The sequence below is a fragment of the Amblyomma mixtum genome, chromosome 2 (assembly GCF_055824585.1).
Source record: "Amblyomma mixtum isolate Tamu chromosome 2, ASM5582458v1, whole genome shotgun sequence".
Classification (NCBI taxonomy): domain Eukaryota; kingdom Metazoa; phylum Arthropoda; class Arachnida; order Ixodida; family Ixodidae; genus Amblyomma; species Amblyomma mixtum.
Genome location: NC_143013.1, coordinates 262,943,782 through 262,960,591, shown reverse-complemented (window position 1 = coordinate 262,960,591; position 16,810 = coordinate 262,943,782). Strand labels below are relative to the sequence as shown.

General features: G+C 43.4%; 1 protein-coding gene across 7 annotated transcripts; it reads left to right on the top strand.

The window, feature by feature from the left end:
* The first annotated feature begins 289 nt into the window (after positions 1-289).
* LOC149363821 (uncharacterized) lies at positions 290-16,458 on the top strand. Of its 7 annotated transcripts, XM_089573763.1 has the most exons (7): positions 290-550; positions 754-882; positions 1,330-1,391; positions 2,874-2,958; positions 6,540-6,623; positions 12,452-12,521; positions 13,021-16,458. In XM_089573763.1, exon 7 carries the CDS (start codon positions 13,115-13,117, stop codon positions 15,803-15,805), a length of 2,691 nt encoding a protein of 896 aa, XP_089429889.1. In that variant the 5' UTR covers positions 290-550; positions 754-882; positions 1,330-1,391; positions 2,874-2,958; positions 6,540-6,623; positions 12,452-12,521; positions 13,021-13,114; the 3' UTR covers positions 15,806-16,458. The 7 variants fall into 7 exon arrangements, with proteins under 7 accessions (XP_089429889.1, XP_089429888.1, XP_089429887.1 ...); XM_089573762.1 differs by lacking the exon at positions 1,330-1,391; XM_089573761.1 differs by lacking the exon at positions 2,874-2,958.
* The last annotated feature ends 352 nt before the right edge of the window (positions 16,459-16,810 follow it).

Sequence of the window (16,810 nt, the reverse complement as noted above, 5' to 3'; positions counted from 1 at the left end):
CGCTGCGCTCCTGCTCTACATCGGAGCCCGGACGTTCACTAAAAAGCACCGCTGGTTGGCAGTCTGGTAACTGTGGAGGGCCCATTTCCCAAGAGTCAGTGCGCAAAAGGGCCCTACGGCAGCGGCGTCAGAGGAGGATGGCTTGCAGAGGCTGAGCGCACTCTCTCCTAGTTTTCTTTCCTCCATGGCTGCGACTCTTCCTTCCTTCTTTCCTCCATGCTCCATGTTGGTTGGTTGGCCTCATGGCCGAGATTCGACAATCACGTGACACTGCGGCAAAATCAACACGGCAGTCTCAAAGCACGCAACAAAATCACTTAAAAGAAAAGTGTAGTTAATATCTGCAAGTGTCAGTCAATATTCCACATAGAGTTCTAAAATATGGCATTCCTGTTTGAAGAATAAATATATCTAAACGAGAGTATACTTACATTTGTCGCCACGAGATGGCTGTAGCCATTACAACGCTTCAATTTTTTGTTTTGTTATGCGTAGACGAAGCCTCGAACGACTCTCGGCTGTCTCGGCGTGGTGGTTTCGCGCCAAAATTGTAGGTGCTCTTAATTTATTTCAGATAGTTCGCATTGTGTGACTCGAAGGTACTGTGTGGCCGGATTTCTAGCGCTTACGGCTTGAATGAGCTCGTTTTGAAGCTTGTAAATTTGCTGTCGAATGTTCTGCCTGATTCCATCGCTTTGTTTCGGGCTGGCGTTATCCTCGGTGGTGTTATAACGTATTTCTTTGTCCACGCAGATTGCCGCCATTTCAAACCGCTTGGCCCTGGCGGCCGCCGTCACGGGGTGTGCAACGGTTGCTCTTCTTTCAGACCGTTTGCAAGTCTTTTAACGAACCACTGTCACACTGCGGACGGTCAGCACCGCGGTAAGCACTTCGTTTCGGTGTTCTTTGGTCTTTTCTGTGCAGTGCCTATTGTTCCGATTCAGTTCAACAGCCCGGCCTGGAACAGGACAGTAATGCGTAAAAAATGCCTGTTTGTTGAAGTGTTTTAATAAACTAATTAATTTCCCCGAGAATAATGTAACACAAGGGGATTTTACTAGGACTAGCAGGCAGTTTTGTAGGCAGTTTTGTACTTCAAAGTTTCAGCATCTCTTCCCAGTGTGCTTGAAGACAACTGAAAAAGCAGAAGTTTAAAAACATTGGTGGTGGCTGGTGTCCTGAGTTAACAGTGAGGCACGTCAACTGTTCACATATAGTCTTGTGAGAGACTGCTCAGCTTATGAAAGTCTTATATGCATAATTTTCTTGTGCTGTGTAACAAATTCTAAATGAGATTGAAATAGGCTCTTCATAAACTTCCTTTTGCAGTAAACCTTGAAGTGACTGGAGCCATTTAAAACTATTGGCATGGTTGACGTACTGCTGTGTTGGTAAGGCATCTCAGTGGTTCTCATATAGCTTTGCGAGAAACTGCTGAATGTGTGCAAAGAAAGTATCATCATCATGAGCCAAGCTATGATCACTGAAAGACAAAGGTCTCTTCCACTGACCTCCAGTCGACCCTGCCCTGCATTAACTGTGGGCACCCTACCCCACAAACTTATCTACCCAGCTGATTCTCTCCACCTCCTGCTCTGTCTAACTTATGTTTGCCATATCTCAAGCCATGCCTATATCGCGAGTCAGCTATAGTCTTATAAATGTGAGTGTGGGAAATGTCCACAGCATCTAAGAAGATCAGTGGCCGAACTGCAAAAGAAATGCCTCGAAAAATACATTTCTTCAAACATTGGTTCCAATTCCATCCCCCCTGCTGGGAGGAATGGGACATAAAATGTGAGGGATGGGACACCACTGAAAAAGCTAAGAAATACTTTATTAATGCATGCTAAGGCACCAAGACCTCTATCAAAGGTAAAGCACACTATAGTTTTGTTTGCCCAGTTTTTACGGTTCTGAAAACCAGTGCGATCTCCTTTTCCTGCACAGTACTGATGTCTTCTCGCAGCGGAAAGTTGAAGTTGTCGCTTTCCTAATTTTTGCTTCTCATGTGTTTAATTTGTTCAGAATCAACACCTTTTACTTCACCCGCAGCATTTAAAACTCTCCTGCATGCGCACACCACAAGAACAGTTTCTAGTAGCTAATTCAGCCTTGTCTATGTGCCATTAAATCTCATTGGAAATATCCCTCTTGTCAATCAAAGACCTGTCACTTCCAGTGCCATTGTAAAAGATGGCTGTAGGTTCGTCGCAATTTGAAAAGTCTGTTTTCGTCATCGAGATGCTTATTGCAGTTTGTTCCTGCAGTAGTCCCTTTCTCCCGTGAAAGTTCAGTCAAATGATTCCTTCAGATGTTTTGTGTTCAATCAGAAGCTTCTCTGGAGTGTGAGTACTTCACTCCTTTCTTATTTCCTTCCGTTGTGCTCTGTTGTATGAGCAACACCAGCTGGTGCACAAGTAGACCATTTTCCTGTTCAAGCTGTGGCATCGGCATTGTGCTTTCAGTGACACTGAGTCTTCATGGGATGTCTCTTCCATTAGCAGTTGTGGATTACATGCTTCAGTCTCCATGTCTGAACCCTCCCTTTCTGTTTGCTTGATGCTAGTTTTGGTAGTCAGGAATTAAGAGATAAAAATAATTTTCTGTACAGGGTTCAGTGTTAAAAGGCCCTGCGCCTAAAATTGCACCTTTTAGCTGTTGAAATAGGGACATCAGTTTGTTTGCCTAGGTGTCTGTTTGCCTAGGTGTCCTGTCCAATTCCTTAATTTCTTGCAAAATTTTATTGAGAAATAATTCCTTAATAGTTTGCAAATTAAACCAGAACATTATCTCTCAGTATGGATAGGCACTACAAGTGAACTGTACAAGTAGGAATAGCACTAGGGGCATTATTTTTCATTTCGCTTCAGATTATCGTTGGCGACCATTGCTTTTCAAACTAGATATCGAGAAGACTGAAAAAAGGAAAAATGAGGGACACTTAAGCTCCGGAAGGTAAGACTCGACAGTATTAATGGGTCCGGTCAGTGGTTCTTCTTGCCCATACAGATAGGCACACTGTTTCCTCTTTTACTATCACAGTCTTTGTGTGAAAGACCACACGACATACATATAAAGCCCCGCTTTAACCAAGGCTGCACGAACATGCGTGCTTGGCCTAGCGGTAGCATGTCTGACTCACAAACCAAGGGTCAGAGGTTTAATTCTAATTACCCCAACTTTCTTTTTCAGTGCAGTTCATTTACTTTACATGCTTGCATGTCCTAATGAAGTCATGTTGCAACCTTCTAATCATCAGTTTTCTATTGTTCTGATCACTTTTCAAATACGCTGCTCCCCTTGAGCTTGGTGCATGATGTCCTTAGTTGTCTATGTCCATAAAACAACACAAAATATGCTGCTCTATGTGTAACGTAACTAGCTTTTTTACTTATCTGGATTTTGCGCTCACAACGCTGATGCCGCATTAACTGCAGAATGGGAGTCTTATGCTGTTGCATATGGCGGTCACACTGGACAAAAATTTTAGACGAGCAAGAAATAGATATGGGAGGGGGGCAAGAAGTGTTAGCTCCCCGACACCAAGAGGACTGCAACACGACATCGGGTGACCCTGTTGCATTGTACCCTTTAATCGCACTTGCCTTGTCAGTAACGTGGAATGATGATGCTGTCAGAATGCGGTTGCAGCCTGCCCTAGCAAAGCAACAACTACATGCAAGCTCCCCTTGAGTGTGTGCGAGGAACGGCTTTAATTTGTAGTGCCCAATCTTGGCAGTGAGTGAGTGAAATGCTAATTTTTCTAATCTTTTTATTTAAAATGTTGCAAAGGGAATAACCTTCGTTTGCACACTCCACACTCCATTTTTTTTATAATTCTTTTTGCTGTGATCTTTATAATGTATGAAGAGTCCTTTGAACCAGAACAATGCTTGAAAAAATTAGGGGGCCACTTAAGCTCTGTCTTAAGGCTGTGACGCAACAGTGTTAGTGGTTGTCTCCTACTTCTTAATTAGTATGTCGTAATTACACGCACGAATTCGCATGCATCAGTAGCAATACTTGGCCACATGATGCACCTCAGGACACACAAGTTCTCTTTAACCAAGTCAGATGAGTGTGCTTCAGTTGTCTAGGGGCAATGCGTCTGATTCGCAACCCGAGGGTCATGGATTCTGTTCCCCACTAATTACCCCAGTCCTCTTTCTAGCGAAATTAATTTATTTTACATCCTTATATGTCATAATGACTTTTCAGTCATGCTACGATCACAGTTTAACTCGAGTTTCAAAACAGTAGGGTTCAGGCTCCCGTTCTGCAGAAAATAGGGCGCCGACGATGTTGTGAGTGAAAATCGGGCGGGATAAGGTGGCCTGGGGCTCAAGGTTCTACTTGGCCTTGTGCATCCTGCCATGGCCGAAAAATGGGCTTGTGAAGCATCTGATCTTTCTCAGCATTTTGTAAATTCTTGAAACCTTTGAGAAAAAAGAAGCACACAGCTCTACTGTCTGTTTCAAAAGAATTGAACTGATTTTTTTGCAAAACTAAAAAAAGTTTTAGTCGTACAGCCACACAACCCCTTAGATATGCTATATCAGTTATTGCAGCATGCCTACAAGGGGAAAATTGAGCAGCAAGCTCTGAGAGCAATAGTTGGTATGTTGCAAAAATGCAGTATAGACAAAACAGCTAGGAACAAGCAGTGGAAATGATTGTGTGCTGTCCATTTGTTTTGTCTTTGTTGCCCTTTTGTTTGCTGCTTTTATGTCAACTTTTGTGCAAGGCGAGCTACTCCGTCATGACAACTGCACTTTGAACCTAGATGAAGATATCAAGTAGCGTGATGTTACTATGGACTACCTGAGCTATTCATCTGTTTGGAACCAGATTAAAAATCGGAGGACTGGGACAGCATCTCTTCCTACTTGTACCATCTCATTCCATCTAGAGTGCTGTGGATACCCCTGTCACACGGCCAGTTTCAATGGCCATCGAGTCGAGGGCCTTCAAGATTTTCGATCGCCATCGAACTCGAGGGAATTGTGGTGCTGCTACACGGCAAATCTCAATGGCCATTGAAATGGTTCTCGCGTCTTACGCCAAGCTCGTGTGACGCCATAATCGCTACGTTCGGTTTCGCGCAAATAACAAATATATTTATGAAACCTAACTAAATGTTGAAATACACTTTTTTTTGCAGGCATAAGGTGCGTTCGTACTTGTCACAAAAATCCGGCAAACGAAGCGGATTCGCTTGCCGGAAAAACTAGGACGTGTTCTCATTTGTTGACGCCGGGGCGAGGTGGAACCAGTGCGCCACTGCTGTTTCTCGCTTTTGCACACCACATCGCCGCTCGCTGCATACACATAGATACAGTAAAAAAAGAGCATAAATTTACGCTGTCTACGTACCACAAGCGTATGCATGCTTACGTACGTCTGTGCTAGCGTAGGCTAGCACAGACGCAAAAATAAACTGTCTAGTGGCGCCATCTAGTTGTCAGGACAGGAACTATTGCTGTCAACAAACCGACTGTCCTCTTAAGCCTAGCAGCGGCAGAATTGTCACTCTAAATAAAAAATAAAGGAAATTTATCACTTGTACATTACCTTATAGGCAAGGTAAGATGAAGCAAGCAAAAGACCAGTGCCCCATTTATGACCAGTGAACAGACTGAAATAGGCAGCAGCCACGAGAGTTTAGTCCGAATCGAGAGGTCCGGCTTTGAAGGGTGCTGCCATGTTTGTTTGTCGCCGCGCGGCGGAAATCGGTCTGAACCGATGGGCTTTTTCATGGAGAGCATAAAAATAATGCGCTTTAAACCAGACCGATACATTTTTAAAATTATTGTGCACACTAATAGTAACTGCTTGTATTATAGTTTGAGAGAATAATGTTTGTTCGTGCTTATGTATCGTGCACGAAAGTGCGCGTTGGTGCTGTTCGAAGCAATGCTAGCAACATTGGGCAACGCTCGAAATCTCGATAGAGTTCCGGGCTGCTCCGTTGACTCGATAGACTATTGAGTCGATGGACATTCAAACTGGTCTTGTAGCAGCGCTCGATCGCCTTTGAGTCGATAGACTATCGGTTTGAGGGCCTTCGAAATGCCTGTGTGACAGGGGTATAAGAAGTGTGTTTCCTGACAATACATCAGCAGCTCCACATGCAATGAAACTGGGTTAATACACCTCAGTAATGCAAGTTTCAGATTCTAGTACACTGCTTACTTTAAATGGTCAGGGGGTCTTCATCTGAGCATCAAGCAACGAATCTGATACTTAATATTGAGTGTTGAAATTGCAATTTCTGCATCAGAAAAGTTTCCCGTGCTAGGCATGCTGGTTACTAGAAACGGCTGCTGGTATCGCCTTATACCAAGCTGATGTTGAGTTGGTCAACGCTGCTCATGGACAAAAGAATTTGACTCCTGTACCCTCAGCTGTCCCACTCCTTAACCTCTCATGCAGCAGTTGTAATGGTAGGATTTTTGTGCTGTGTTTGTGGCTTAACAGAAGTGTACCTTAGTAGGGATAAACCACAGTTTCACTGAAATCAGCTTTTTCTTTTTCAGTGTTGTGTGACGGAGAAGAAAAAGGAGTTGCGACAGCTACTGTTGCCATTGGTGCGGCTGACATTCTTTCTGCTTTATAATAAGGTAAGGCATCTTAGTTGTTGAGGCATCACCCATATGAAATAAAAGAAATGGTGGCACACACTTGCGTCTTTGCAAATTCATTCTGTGCTGAATTGGATCATGGAATCTCATCCCCAGCAGCGTAGCATTGGCCACATCTGACAAGACTTGGTGCTAAAAATATACTTGGAATAGATAACCTACTCATGTTTGTAAATTTTTTACCTTTGCCTGTGGTTTAGACTGCATTTGTTTTTTGTTTTTTTTTGTGTGTGTGTGTGTGTGTGTACCTAAGTGCTGATATGTATATGATGTAATTTTCTTTCATAGCATAAGTCTAGTGTTCTTTATGCCAGTATTCCGTACTCTTTCATTTGTGTTTTATTGTTGAGCTTTTGCTTTTTTTGTGTATTTCATGAACATTGTTCTCTCAGTGCAAGTGTTAAATCCTGCATAATGCCCGTGTACTACGATGGCCCTTTGAGCAAATATAGATATGCAAATAAATAAAATTGATTCTGTGAGCAACTGCTTTGTCTAGAGCAGTTTTAATGGCACACCTTTGTTGCTGTGCGAAGTTTGACCGTGGTGTGGAGAAAAACTGAATCAAGTAACAGCAGTTGCTTAAAATGCTCATCTGGTTGATATTCTGCTTTATGGGGAATGCTTCTTAGCTATACATACAAAGTTTTGCAAAACACTTGTTTGACAAATGTAATCACAGGTATGTCCTGTTTGTGGTAGAAAGCTGAGCAGAACATGCACTGAAACCAGGTTTTAATCAACCTTATTTCCAATCATATTTGAAACAGCGCAAGGACTGGACACAGGAAACACCACGAGTGCTGACTATCAACTGGTTTTATTCCTAGAAGTATGTGAACATATATAGGTTTGACAAGCTAAGAACAACAAAATAATTCCAAAAGGTGCAGGATGTGGCATGATAGAGGGAACGATGCCTGCCCAGCTCTGCTGCTAAGAGGGTCTTAAAGGGGAAGCCACAAAGAGCAACAAAACAAAGGTATAGGGATGTGTGTTGGGAATCTGATGATGATATGAGGGAAAACCACTGAAAGCAAAACAAGCTCTTTCGCTACCGCGGAAAAATGCACGATTTGGAGCGTATTGAAAGAAAATATTTTTTCTCAAGAACTAATACACCCAGCACATATTGCAATGCATGAAATTGTAGCTTATTAGTTACACTTCTGAATGAAACAAACACCAGAGTTGTGTGTGCAAAAGTAAATGAACATTTATTTGTGAAATTTGCTAAAAACAAAAAAAGTAAATAGCAAAAACAGAAATTACCGGCTGCACTAAGCCTGAACTTGATTAGAGGAAAACTGGAATATACAAACTGTTGCACATGTTTATAGCTGTCATTATTCACAGTTTCAGCTATGAGAAAAATTTACTGCACTTTCCATGGCTTGTCAAGTCAGGGGTCATGACTGTGGTGCCACTGTGAAGAGCAGTCAGAGGTGAAGATGTGAAGTAGAGGTAGACTGACAAGTGCTTCACATAAGGTTTTATCTTTGTTCCTCCCTTGTTCTCTGATAGCCGAGCTTGTAGTTTCTTCTTTTTTTCATTCTTTTCGGTTGGTGTTGAATGGATTCTATGAGAGGATTGGGGGCGTGGACTTCTTTTCCCTCATCATACCCGAAGATTTCTTGAATGAGCTGCTCCCTGAAAGCCAGCTGATAAAATTTGGCATTTTAGGCACGCTCTAAAACATCAGGATCGATGAAATAAGTTTTATCGATGTGGTTCAAAAGCCAGGACACTTTTCAAGTGTTGCCAATAGAAGCTGCCGCCACTGAATCATCCGGGTCCGTTACGTGCAAAAAAACAAAAAAAGCGAAAAACCAATTTTGAGAAAATATTTTTGATGGCAGAGAGCCAGAATAGATTATTCTGGTATTTCAGTAGAGATACAGTCGTGGCAGGTCAACAATTCCAATGTATATGATGATTCCAATGAACATCAGAATCTCCAACAGATGCACGTCTTCCCATGAGCCGTCACGCCGAATTTGCTGAAAATCTTCATCCATGCATACTTATTAGTGTTTCCGCACACGATCTTCATCAATTCCGCTGTGAAGAGCATCAAAAAAAGTCGAGAACTCGAGCGAATCTCCGAGCGCCGCTCCGCAGCGATGTGCCGATATGGACACCTAGCTGTCGTCTTGGTTGAAAAACGCGACGCGACCTTGAGCATTTGGCAAACTGTCTTCGCCATACGTTGTCAAGACCCTGAAGCACAAAAATAAACCACTGTCATCAATTACAAACCGTAAGCACCGCAGAAAACACACAGCGAACGAAAACAGAACTTACATGCAAGTACGCGCTGACGTTCCAGGCTCCCGAGGCGAAGTCTTGCTGCCGAAACCGAAATCCAACGTTTGTACATTGTTGCCCGACTAATAACCGCTGCTTTCGTCGCAAAAAACGAAACTGAAACCGGCCGACGTGCTCGGTGTCAGCTTTCGCTTCTGAGGAGCGCGCGGCGACGCGGACGCCATTTTCTCCGGCTGACGGTGCTGCGACCGGTCAAAGTTTTATTTTTCACGGCGCCCCCTCATGTCAAAACACTGAAACTAAGGCTGCAATCGAAAGAGCAGTTGTTGAGCTCGCTAACTAGATGGCGGAGCACGTCCACAACGCTCCAAAATTAGCTTTTTTGCGCGGGCGATTTGAATCGATCATATGCGAACGATCGCCTATGGCGCGGTAGCGAAAGAGTTAAACAAGTAACAAAGTTCATAACAGAGTATAAGATAGCTGAACTCTCTCTGATGATCTAGAAATGCAACTTTTTCGGGAAACTGGGTGCTAGACTATGCTCATACAATGTTGTTAGTCATGAATGCTTCCCATATCGCACATGCGCTGGTCACGATAATTCTTTATGCGCATTTTGGTAAACGGGATAGCAGCCCTCACGGGGGCTGGGGCTGCATCAAAAAGCACCCTAAGTTTGACTAAGCACATACCTCTATCATTCCCTATGTTCACGGCTTGTCTCATAGACTCTGAAAAGAAACAGAAAAGGTTCGGCGTACGAGTATTGTTTGCTGCACTGAACAAGCTAGCCGCCCTATGTAAGCTGGTCAACACTGATTTGGCTCAAAGCACAGTGAGCAACAAGAAGCTTCAGTATTGATTTCTTGCGTGCAAAGCTAACGTCTACGAAATTCCGCTTGTAATTCATTGTCGCCAATGTGAGGGTTGTTACCCCCTTTTAACCCAAACGCGCATCATCAAGTATTGTGACCAGAGTACGCTTGAGATATGGGAAACATTGTGTGAGCACACTACTGTCACCTTGTTTCCCAAGGAAATTGCATTTTTTAGATCTTCAGATTTCTGACATGCACCTTGCTGCTATATTTTAGCTGTATTATTCACTGTTGTGAATTTTTTGTTAAAGGGTCAGTCTACTGAATTTTATCGGCCATATTTTCTTTGTGGCAATCGATAGCTCTTTACCCAAATTGCCATTTAGCCAGGTGTGGTGCCAAGAAGTGCAGTAGAACATTTTAAAATCAAATTTATTGATGTGGGAACACACCTGTATGAGATGGTAAACTCATCTGGCAACCGTGAAAATGCAAACGTCATAGAAATTTATAAAGTGCAATTTTCAAGTGCTGAGATGAATAAAAGAAATCGGCACTGAAAGGACACTGGTTATTTATGTCGCAGTTATGAGAAGCCGTATGTCTTCATTAATAAAATACAGGAACGTGAGTGCCATGGCCCTGAGAGGGTGCGGCAATCCAAGACGAAGCGGCGTCGCAGTAATGTCAAGCTTGCAGAATCTGAGCGAAGTTGAAAAGAATATTGTCAAGGATGAACGAACAAAACTTTGGCTCATATAAGTCAACTCCACGGTGGAAGATATTCTTCCACCGTGGTCGACTCCGAATAAACGTGGTCGCGACAGCCGAAATGATGACGAGTAGTGACGATCCGAACGATTTCCGCCGCGCAGCGACAAACATGGCGGCACCCTTCGAAGCCGGACCTCTTGCTTCGGACTGAATTCTCCTTGTTGTTGCCTTTTTCAGTGCGTTCACTGGCCATAAATGGGGCACTGATCATTCGCTTCTTCTCACCTCGCCTATAAGAAAACGTATAAGTGATAAATTTGCTTTATTTTTTTAATTAGAGTGACGATTCTGCCGCTTCTAGGCCTAACAAGAGATTCGGTTTGTTTACTGTAATGGTTTCTGTCCTGACAACCAGACGGTGCCACTATAGGCTGAGTATTTTTGCGTCTCTGCTGGCATACACTGAACTAAAAGTGGGAAGGCATTTGCAAACGTATAACTATAAATATTCGTGTGATGGACAGAAAAAGTGAGCAGTACGCCTTCTGCAGTTTACTAGAACAAAACGTATGTTTCTGTGACATTGGGGCATACTAACGGTACGTAGCATGTTTCTACAAAAAAAGTTACCACCTGCTGTAACAAAAAACGTTTGAAGTCGTCACCATACATTTTTACACGAATTTCGACACCAAACTAAAATATAAATTCCTGCCTAAACCGTGGAGTTTTAAAAGGGGGGAATAAATACGTTCTCTCCGCTTAACCGCGGCTGACTCAGTTCAAAACCCACCCCGTGGTTGCGTACGCTACAGAGCGCTCGCCGACCACGGCGGGCCTTGCTCTGCGGGAACAAAGGAACGACACACTGGCCGACACAAACAAGGCATTTATTGCTATAACAACAATAACGCCAGCTAGCAACAAAATACACTGAGGAATCGAGGATGTCCGACTCACCAGCATGGTTACGAGCAAATGTTCGCCCACGGTAGGGCAGGGGAAAAACTCCGAGGCCGGACGGGACCGGCTTGGCGGGAACAAGTTCCGACCAAGAGGCGCCCGTCGAAGAGCGGAGCCGCGAGCGAGACGTCCGCTCGCTTCCCCGGTCCCAGGGAGACGAGAGCCCGTCGTTCCCCGCGAGCGCGCAGCAAAACGCCATCCGTGGCGCTGGTGTCGCTGCGACGCGAGCGCCCTCCTCTGTTAGTTGAAGTAACCAAACTGAGAAGAGTGCGTTTTGGGGGAGCTAACTACAGTTGGAGTGCACTGCGGGAAAGCGAACCGCAGGGGACGAACGAGTGCGTCCCCACAACCGGGAGCAGTTTCCTCAATATTGACATTATAGGGTGCCAACTACCAGAATATGCTATTATTTATACACTCATCTGCGTGAGTAGACTGACCCTTTAACTTAATTACGTTTGTTTTGCTGCTTTTTGTAGTTTCCCCTCACGTTATCATCAGGTTTGTGATGCATGCCCTGTTGCTAGATTTTAGCTGTGTTATACACTGTTAGGAATTGTTATTGCTTGTTTACGCTTGTTTTGTTGCTATTTGCGGCCTCCCCTTTGAGATCCTCTTAGCAGCCAAGCTGGACACATGCTGTTCCCTCTGTCGTGCACTTTGGGAATTAATTTGTTCTTGTCTTGTGAAACCTATTATGCTCCTGAGCTTCTTGGAATAAAACCAGTTGATAGTCAGTGCTCATGGTGTCTCCTTACTGCTTCCCGTCCTTGCGCTTTTTCATATATGATCGGCAACCAACAAATCCAATTCATAACACTTGTGCTTATTTCCAATCTTGTATGGCAAAAGACAAGCTTTAAATAGCAGTGATCATTTTTAAATGTTGGCATTGCTTGGCTGTTCACACGTTCTTGGAGAAACTGTCCAGTGTGGAGCATTGGTATTGGCATGCCTTCTGTGCCGTGTGAGGTGTAACCAGTGTGCATGGTGCTGGGTAAAACAAGCTGTTGCACTGAAATTCATGAACATCTTTTGCAGTGTTCTGTGGCAGCAAAGACAGTCGAAGCTTGAAATGAGAGCAGTTTAAAACTGTGTTCCAAGCTTATGGGTAAGGCATTATAACTGTTACGTATGATTTTGCGATAAACTTTCATATGTGTGCTTTGTAGCAAACACTTATATAAATTGGGCCAAAAAACCAGTCAGAACTATGAAAAACTATGCTGTTCAAAATTTTGTCTCCAAGCAGCCATCACTGCACTTTGTGGTAGTTGCACTTTGTGGTAGTTGCAGTTACTTGTAAGCAGCTAACAAAATTTTGATAAGCAGCACCGCGCACATAGAAACGCATCTTGAATAAAAACTCGTAATACAGGCTGCCAGTATCGATTTGGATTTTGGTCCATCTGCCTTGCAGTTGTGAGAGAGCAAAATAAAAGTTTAATAGCACACAGCACTTTCTGTTGGCGCTGGAGCTTTTTCCACTTTATAAAGCACATGTAGAATTTTTTTTCTCTCATCTACTCTGGTGATTATTAAACTGCAAGTTGTTCATTTTGGCAAATCTGAAATTTCATTTTTGTTTCTTGCGTCTGGCCTATTTCCAGGTCGGTCAACAACCGCCTGTGGTGTACTCAAGGTATGTGCTGTACAGATCACCAAGCAAAGAGAGTGGACTGAACAACGAGGCACCTTTTGAAAATGTCTGAAATGTTTTACTGTGGCTTGTGTACGTACTCGTCTGTTTCAAAGGCCCATCTAAGTGTTCATGCATACTTTACACATGATGCTAAGCCAGTTTCGTGGTATAAGAATCATTCTGATGCTGAGCCTGTTTTGCCTTCTGAAGAGTTCAAGAATTTGGTACAAAGAAAACGCTACTTTTGTGCTTTGACGAATACTTGTCACTTCAGCTGTCTGACCAATGATATTTTTCGTGAACACCTGGAGTCTCATAAGGGCTTCAGTGCCTACAGATGTCACCTGTGCTTTGGGTCCGCTGACACTTGTGGTCTCCTGTTTCACCACTATCAAACTGACCATGGATTTTCTGCTGTGCAGTGCCTGTACTGTGACTTTGGTAGCAATGATGACTGGATTGTCATGCGCCATGTCATGGAGCAGCACTCAAGAAGGCCTTTTAGAATATTGCTTAGAAATGGAGATACCCCTGCAGTGTCTCAGGAGCTGCGACTATTGATGCAAGAATTTCTAACAAAGGACCCTGTGATGCCAGCTCAGCATTGTGCGCAATTGTCACTGGAGGCACTGACACATGTAAATGTGACTTCAAGTAATGAAGCAGCTATTCCCAGGGTTGGCCCTGTGACTTTGGGGCATTCTTCTGTTGAGACCGAACTGAGCTTGGATCAGTCCTGCAGAGGGGTGTCCAGCTTGGACTCTCAAGTGGAGGAAGATTTAGTAGAAAATCATGCTGCTAGTTCTACTATCTGTGTAACCCAACAGAGTGCTGGTAGAAGGTCTCCACTTAGCACAGAAGAAAGTCTGTACCCTTCAAGTGAATCCACACAACGCTTTGCAATGGAGCTTCAGGGGACAGAAAGTCTGCACCCACCTTATCAAGTTGAGCAGAACTTGAAATTGGAACCTGGTAAGGCCCAGCCCTCAGATGAAACGGAGAAGACACCATGTCTTGCTGACAGTTGGCATCTTTCCTGTAATGCAGAAAACTGTTCTGTGGAATTCAGAGGCATTTTTGACTATTTGAATCATCTCACTGAGTGCCATCCATTACAGTCGTCATTCCTCTGTCCGAAGTGTGATCTGACTGTTCCGTCTGCTGATCTTTCTCTGCATCTTGTTGAAAAGCATAGTGGCTTTTTGTTTTGTCCTTATCAGGACTGTTCATTTGGGAGTCGTGATCAATGTGGCCTTGACACTCATATAATTCAGGCACATCACATCTATCAAGAAGAGAAGAACAGGAATGGTGCTCATGTAGCAGGTGAAAGTGGTCTTTGTACTACTAGTAATTCATCTTCCAAAAACTACACAAGTACAGTGAGTGTTGATTTCACATCATCAACGGAAGTTTCCAATGGAGAAAGCAGGGATGACAAGTTACGTTGTGAAGTGAACTTAGAAGGCGCTAAGGGTGACCTCGCTAACCAACTGTACACCTGTGGCTCATGTTCCACACACTACAGCACACTGACTTGTTACCTCAACCATATAGCTTCTGCACACTCGGTACCATTCATCTGTGGCCACTGCTTCAAGCCATACAAGAGGTCAAGATGTCTACTCATGCATGCTGGGTGCCTACATTTAGGGAAGCCATTTTCTGTTCTTTGCCTTAAGGATGAAAAGGTGACTGACATCGGTTTTAAAGTTGCACCAAAATGGATAGAGGAAGCTCAGCAGTATCTGAGGGTGGCACAGCCTGGAAAGTTGAAAGCAAAAGGCAAGACCATGTTAAAGAATCTCAAGAGGGCACTTACTTACATCAGTTCTGCTTGTCTTGAAAATGTTGCTTCTGAAGCAGAGCTCTCGCAGAGCAATGCTGTGCCACATAGTGCATCTGTGAAGCTGGTATGTGGAGCGCAAGGGATGCCACCGCAGTATGAATGTACAGTTGACGCTGTCTGTTCAGATGCTGAAATTTCAGGTGGTCTGTTGGTTCCAAGCCAGCTGAGGTATGACCCTGCACCTGCAAGAGTCGTCTGCAATGGCAGCAGCAACAGTTTGAACCAGCTTACAGCGGCACCTCATCGGGTTAAAGACTTGGATATGAATCTTGTTGATACATCCCCCCCTCATTTGCAAAGTGCATCATCCTCAACATCTCAATTCAGCATTGCTAGAAATGTTAAGTTGAAGGTACTTGCATCAGTTTACATTGATGCTTCTTCTTTGAAAAAGGTGAATGGTAATATTGTACTTGACAGTGAAGTTTTACGGAAGGTACACAGGCTGAACTCCATGCCCACGAGCAGTCCACCTGCGACAGAAGTGGCTGGCTCTTTGTGCAGTAGTGCTAGTAAAGAGTGTCATGCGTGTTCTGAATGCTTCCTCAATTTTTCTACCTTTGACACACTTGCTAAGCACATCGTTAAGCTTCACAGCCTGGACATCATAAATGGTTTTGACCTTGCCAGTGCTGTGCTATCTATTGGAGACAACTGGGACCTACAAGGATCAACGTTTAAACATGACATCAAGCAGCCAAGACGTACTGCACGGGTTCATTTAAAGCAAGTAGAGTCTACAGTTCAGAAAAAAGTGGTTGATAATCAAGCGCTCTTTGTCCGTCTACACAGCAGAGGTGTCAATTGCAAGGTGCCATACAGTCAGTTTTCACAGGCAAAGAATTTGAATCCTGTTGTTAAACTGGTACGGCTTCCAAAAATTAAAAAGGAACCTAAGGAGTGAACTACAATTTAGTGACTTTTTTAAAGTTTTTATGGCCCAAGTCAGGAGTATATGCGATTTTTTAAATATTTCTTGTGTATTCCAGTGTGGTGAAGTTGTCTTAGATTTTTCTGTGCAGTTCTTTTCTTGTTCCTTTTTTGTGTTAGTGTGAATAAATTTCGATGTAGTTCTCGAGCCAGTATGCCAAACACAAGTTTTTAAACAGCTGCACATAGTTTTTACATGCTCAAGGAACCTAAGAAGTGAACTGCAATTTTGTGACTTTTTTTTAGCTTTTATGGCCCTAGTCAGGAGGGTGCGATTTTTAATGTTTCTTGCGTATTCCAGTGTGGTGAAGTCTTAGATTTTTCTGTGCAGTTCTTTTCTTGTTCCTTTTTTGTGTTAGTGTAAATAAATTTCGATGTAGTTCTCGAGCCAGTATGCCCGACACAAGTTTTTAAATAGCTGCACATAGTTTTTACGTGCTCAAGGAACCTAAGGAGAGGACTGCAATTTTGTGACTTTTTTTTTAGTTTTTATGGCCCAAGTCAGGAGTGTATGATTTTTAATGTTTCTTGTGTATTCCAGTGTGGTGAAGTCTTAGATTTTTCTGTGCAGTTCTTTCTTGTTCCTGCTTTTTGTTAACGTAAATAAATTTTGATGTAGTTCTCGAACTCTTTGTTTCTGCGCATCATTGCAGAACTATTGGTTCTGGATGCATACAGTTAGCCAATATGCCCGACAGAAGTGTTTAAATAGCTGCACATAGTTTTTACATGCTCGGGGATTTAGAGTGGTAGTAGGGGTGGCTTGATGGAACCATAAAAAAAGTGTTTGGCCCCTCAACCATGGCAAAAAGGTCTTTATTTTCCCCTTACCCTGTTTTACTTTTGCAGAAGTGCTAGCGCTTCTAGGCCTTCGTCGACAGAATTGCCAGTTTTATCTCATGCAAAGGTTGGCATGGCATCTCTGCTGGTGGAAACAAACAGCTCTGGCAGCATTAAAGGGGCCCAGAAACACAGTCTT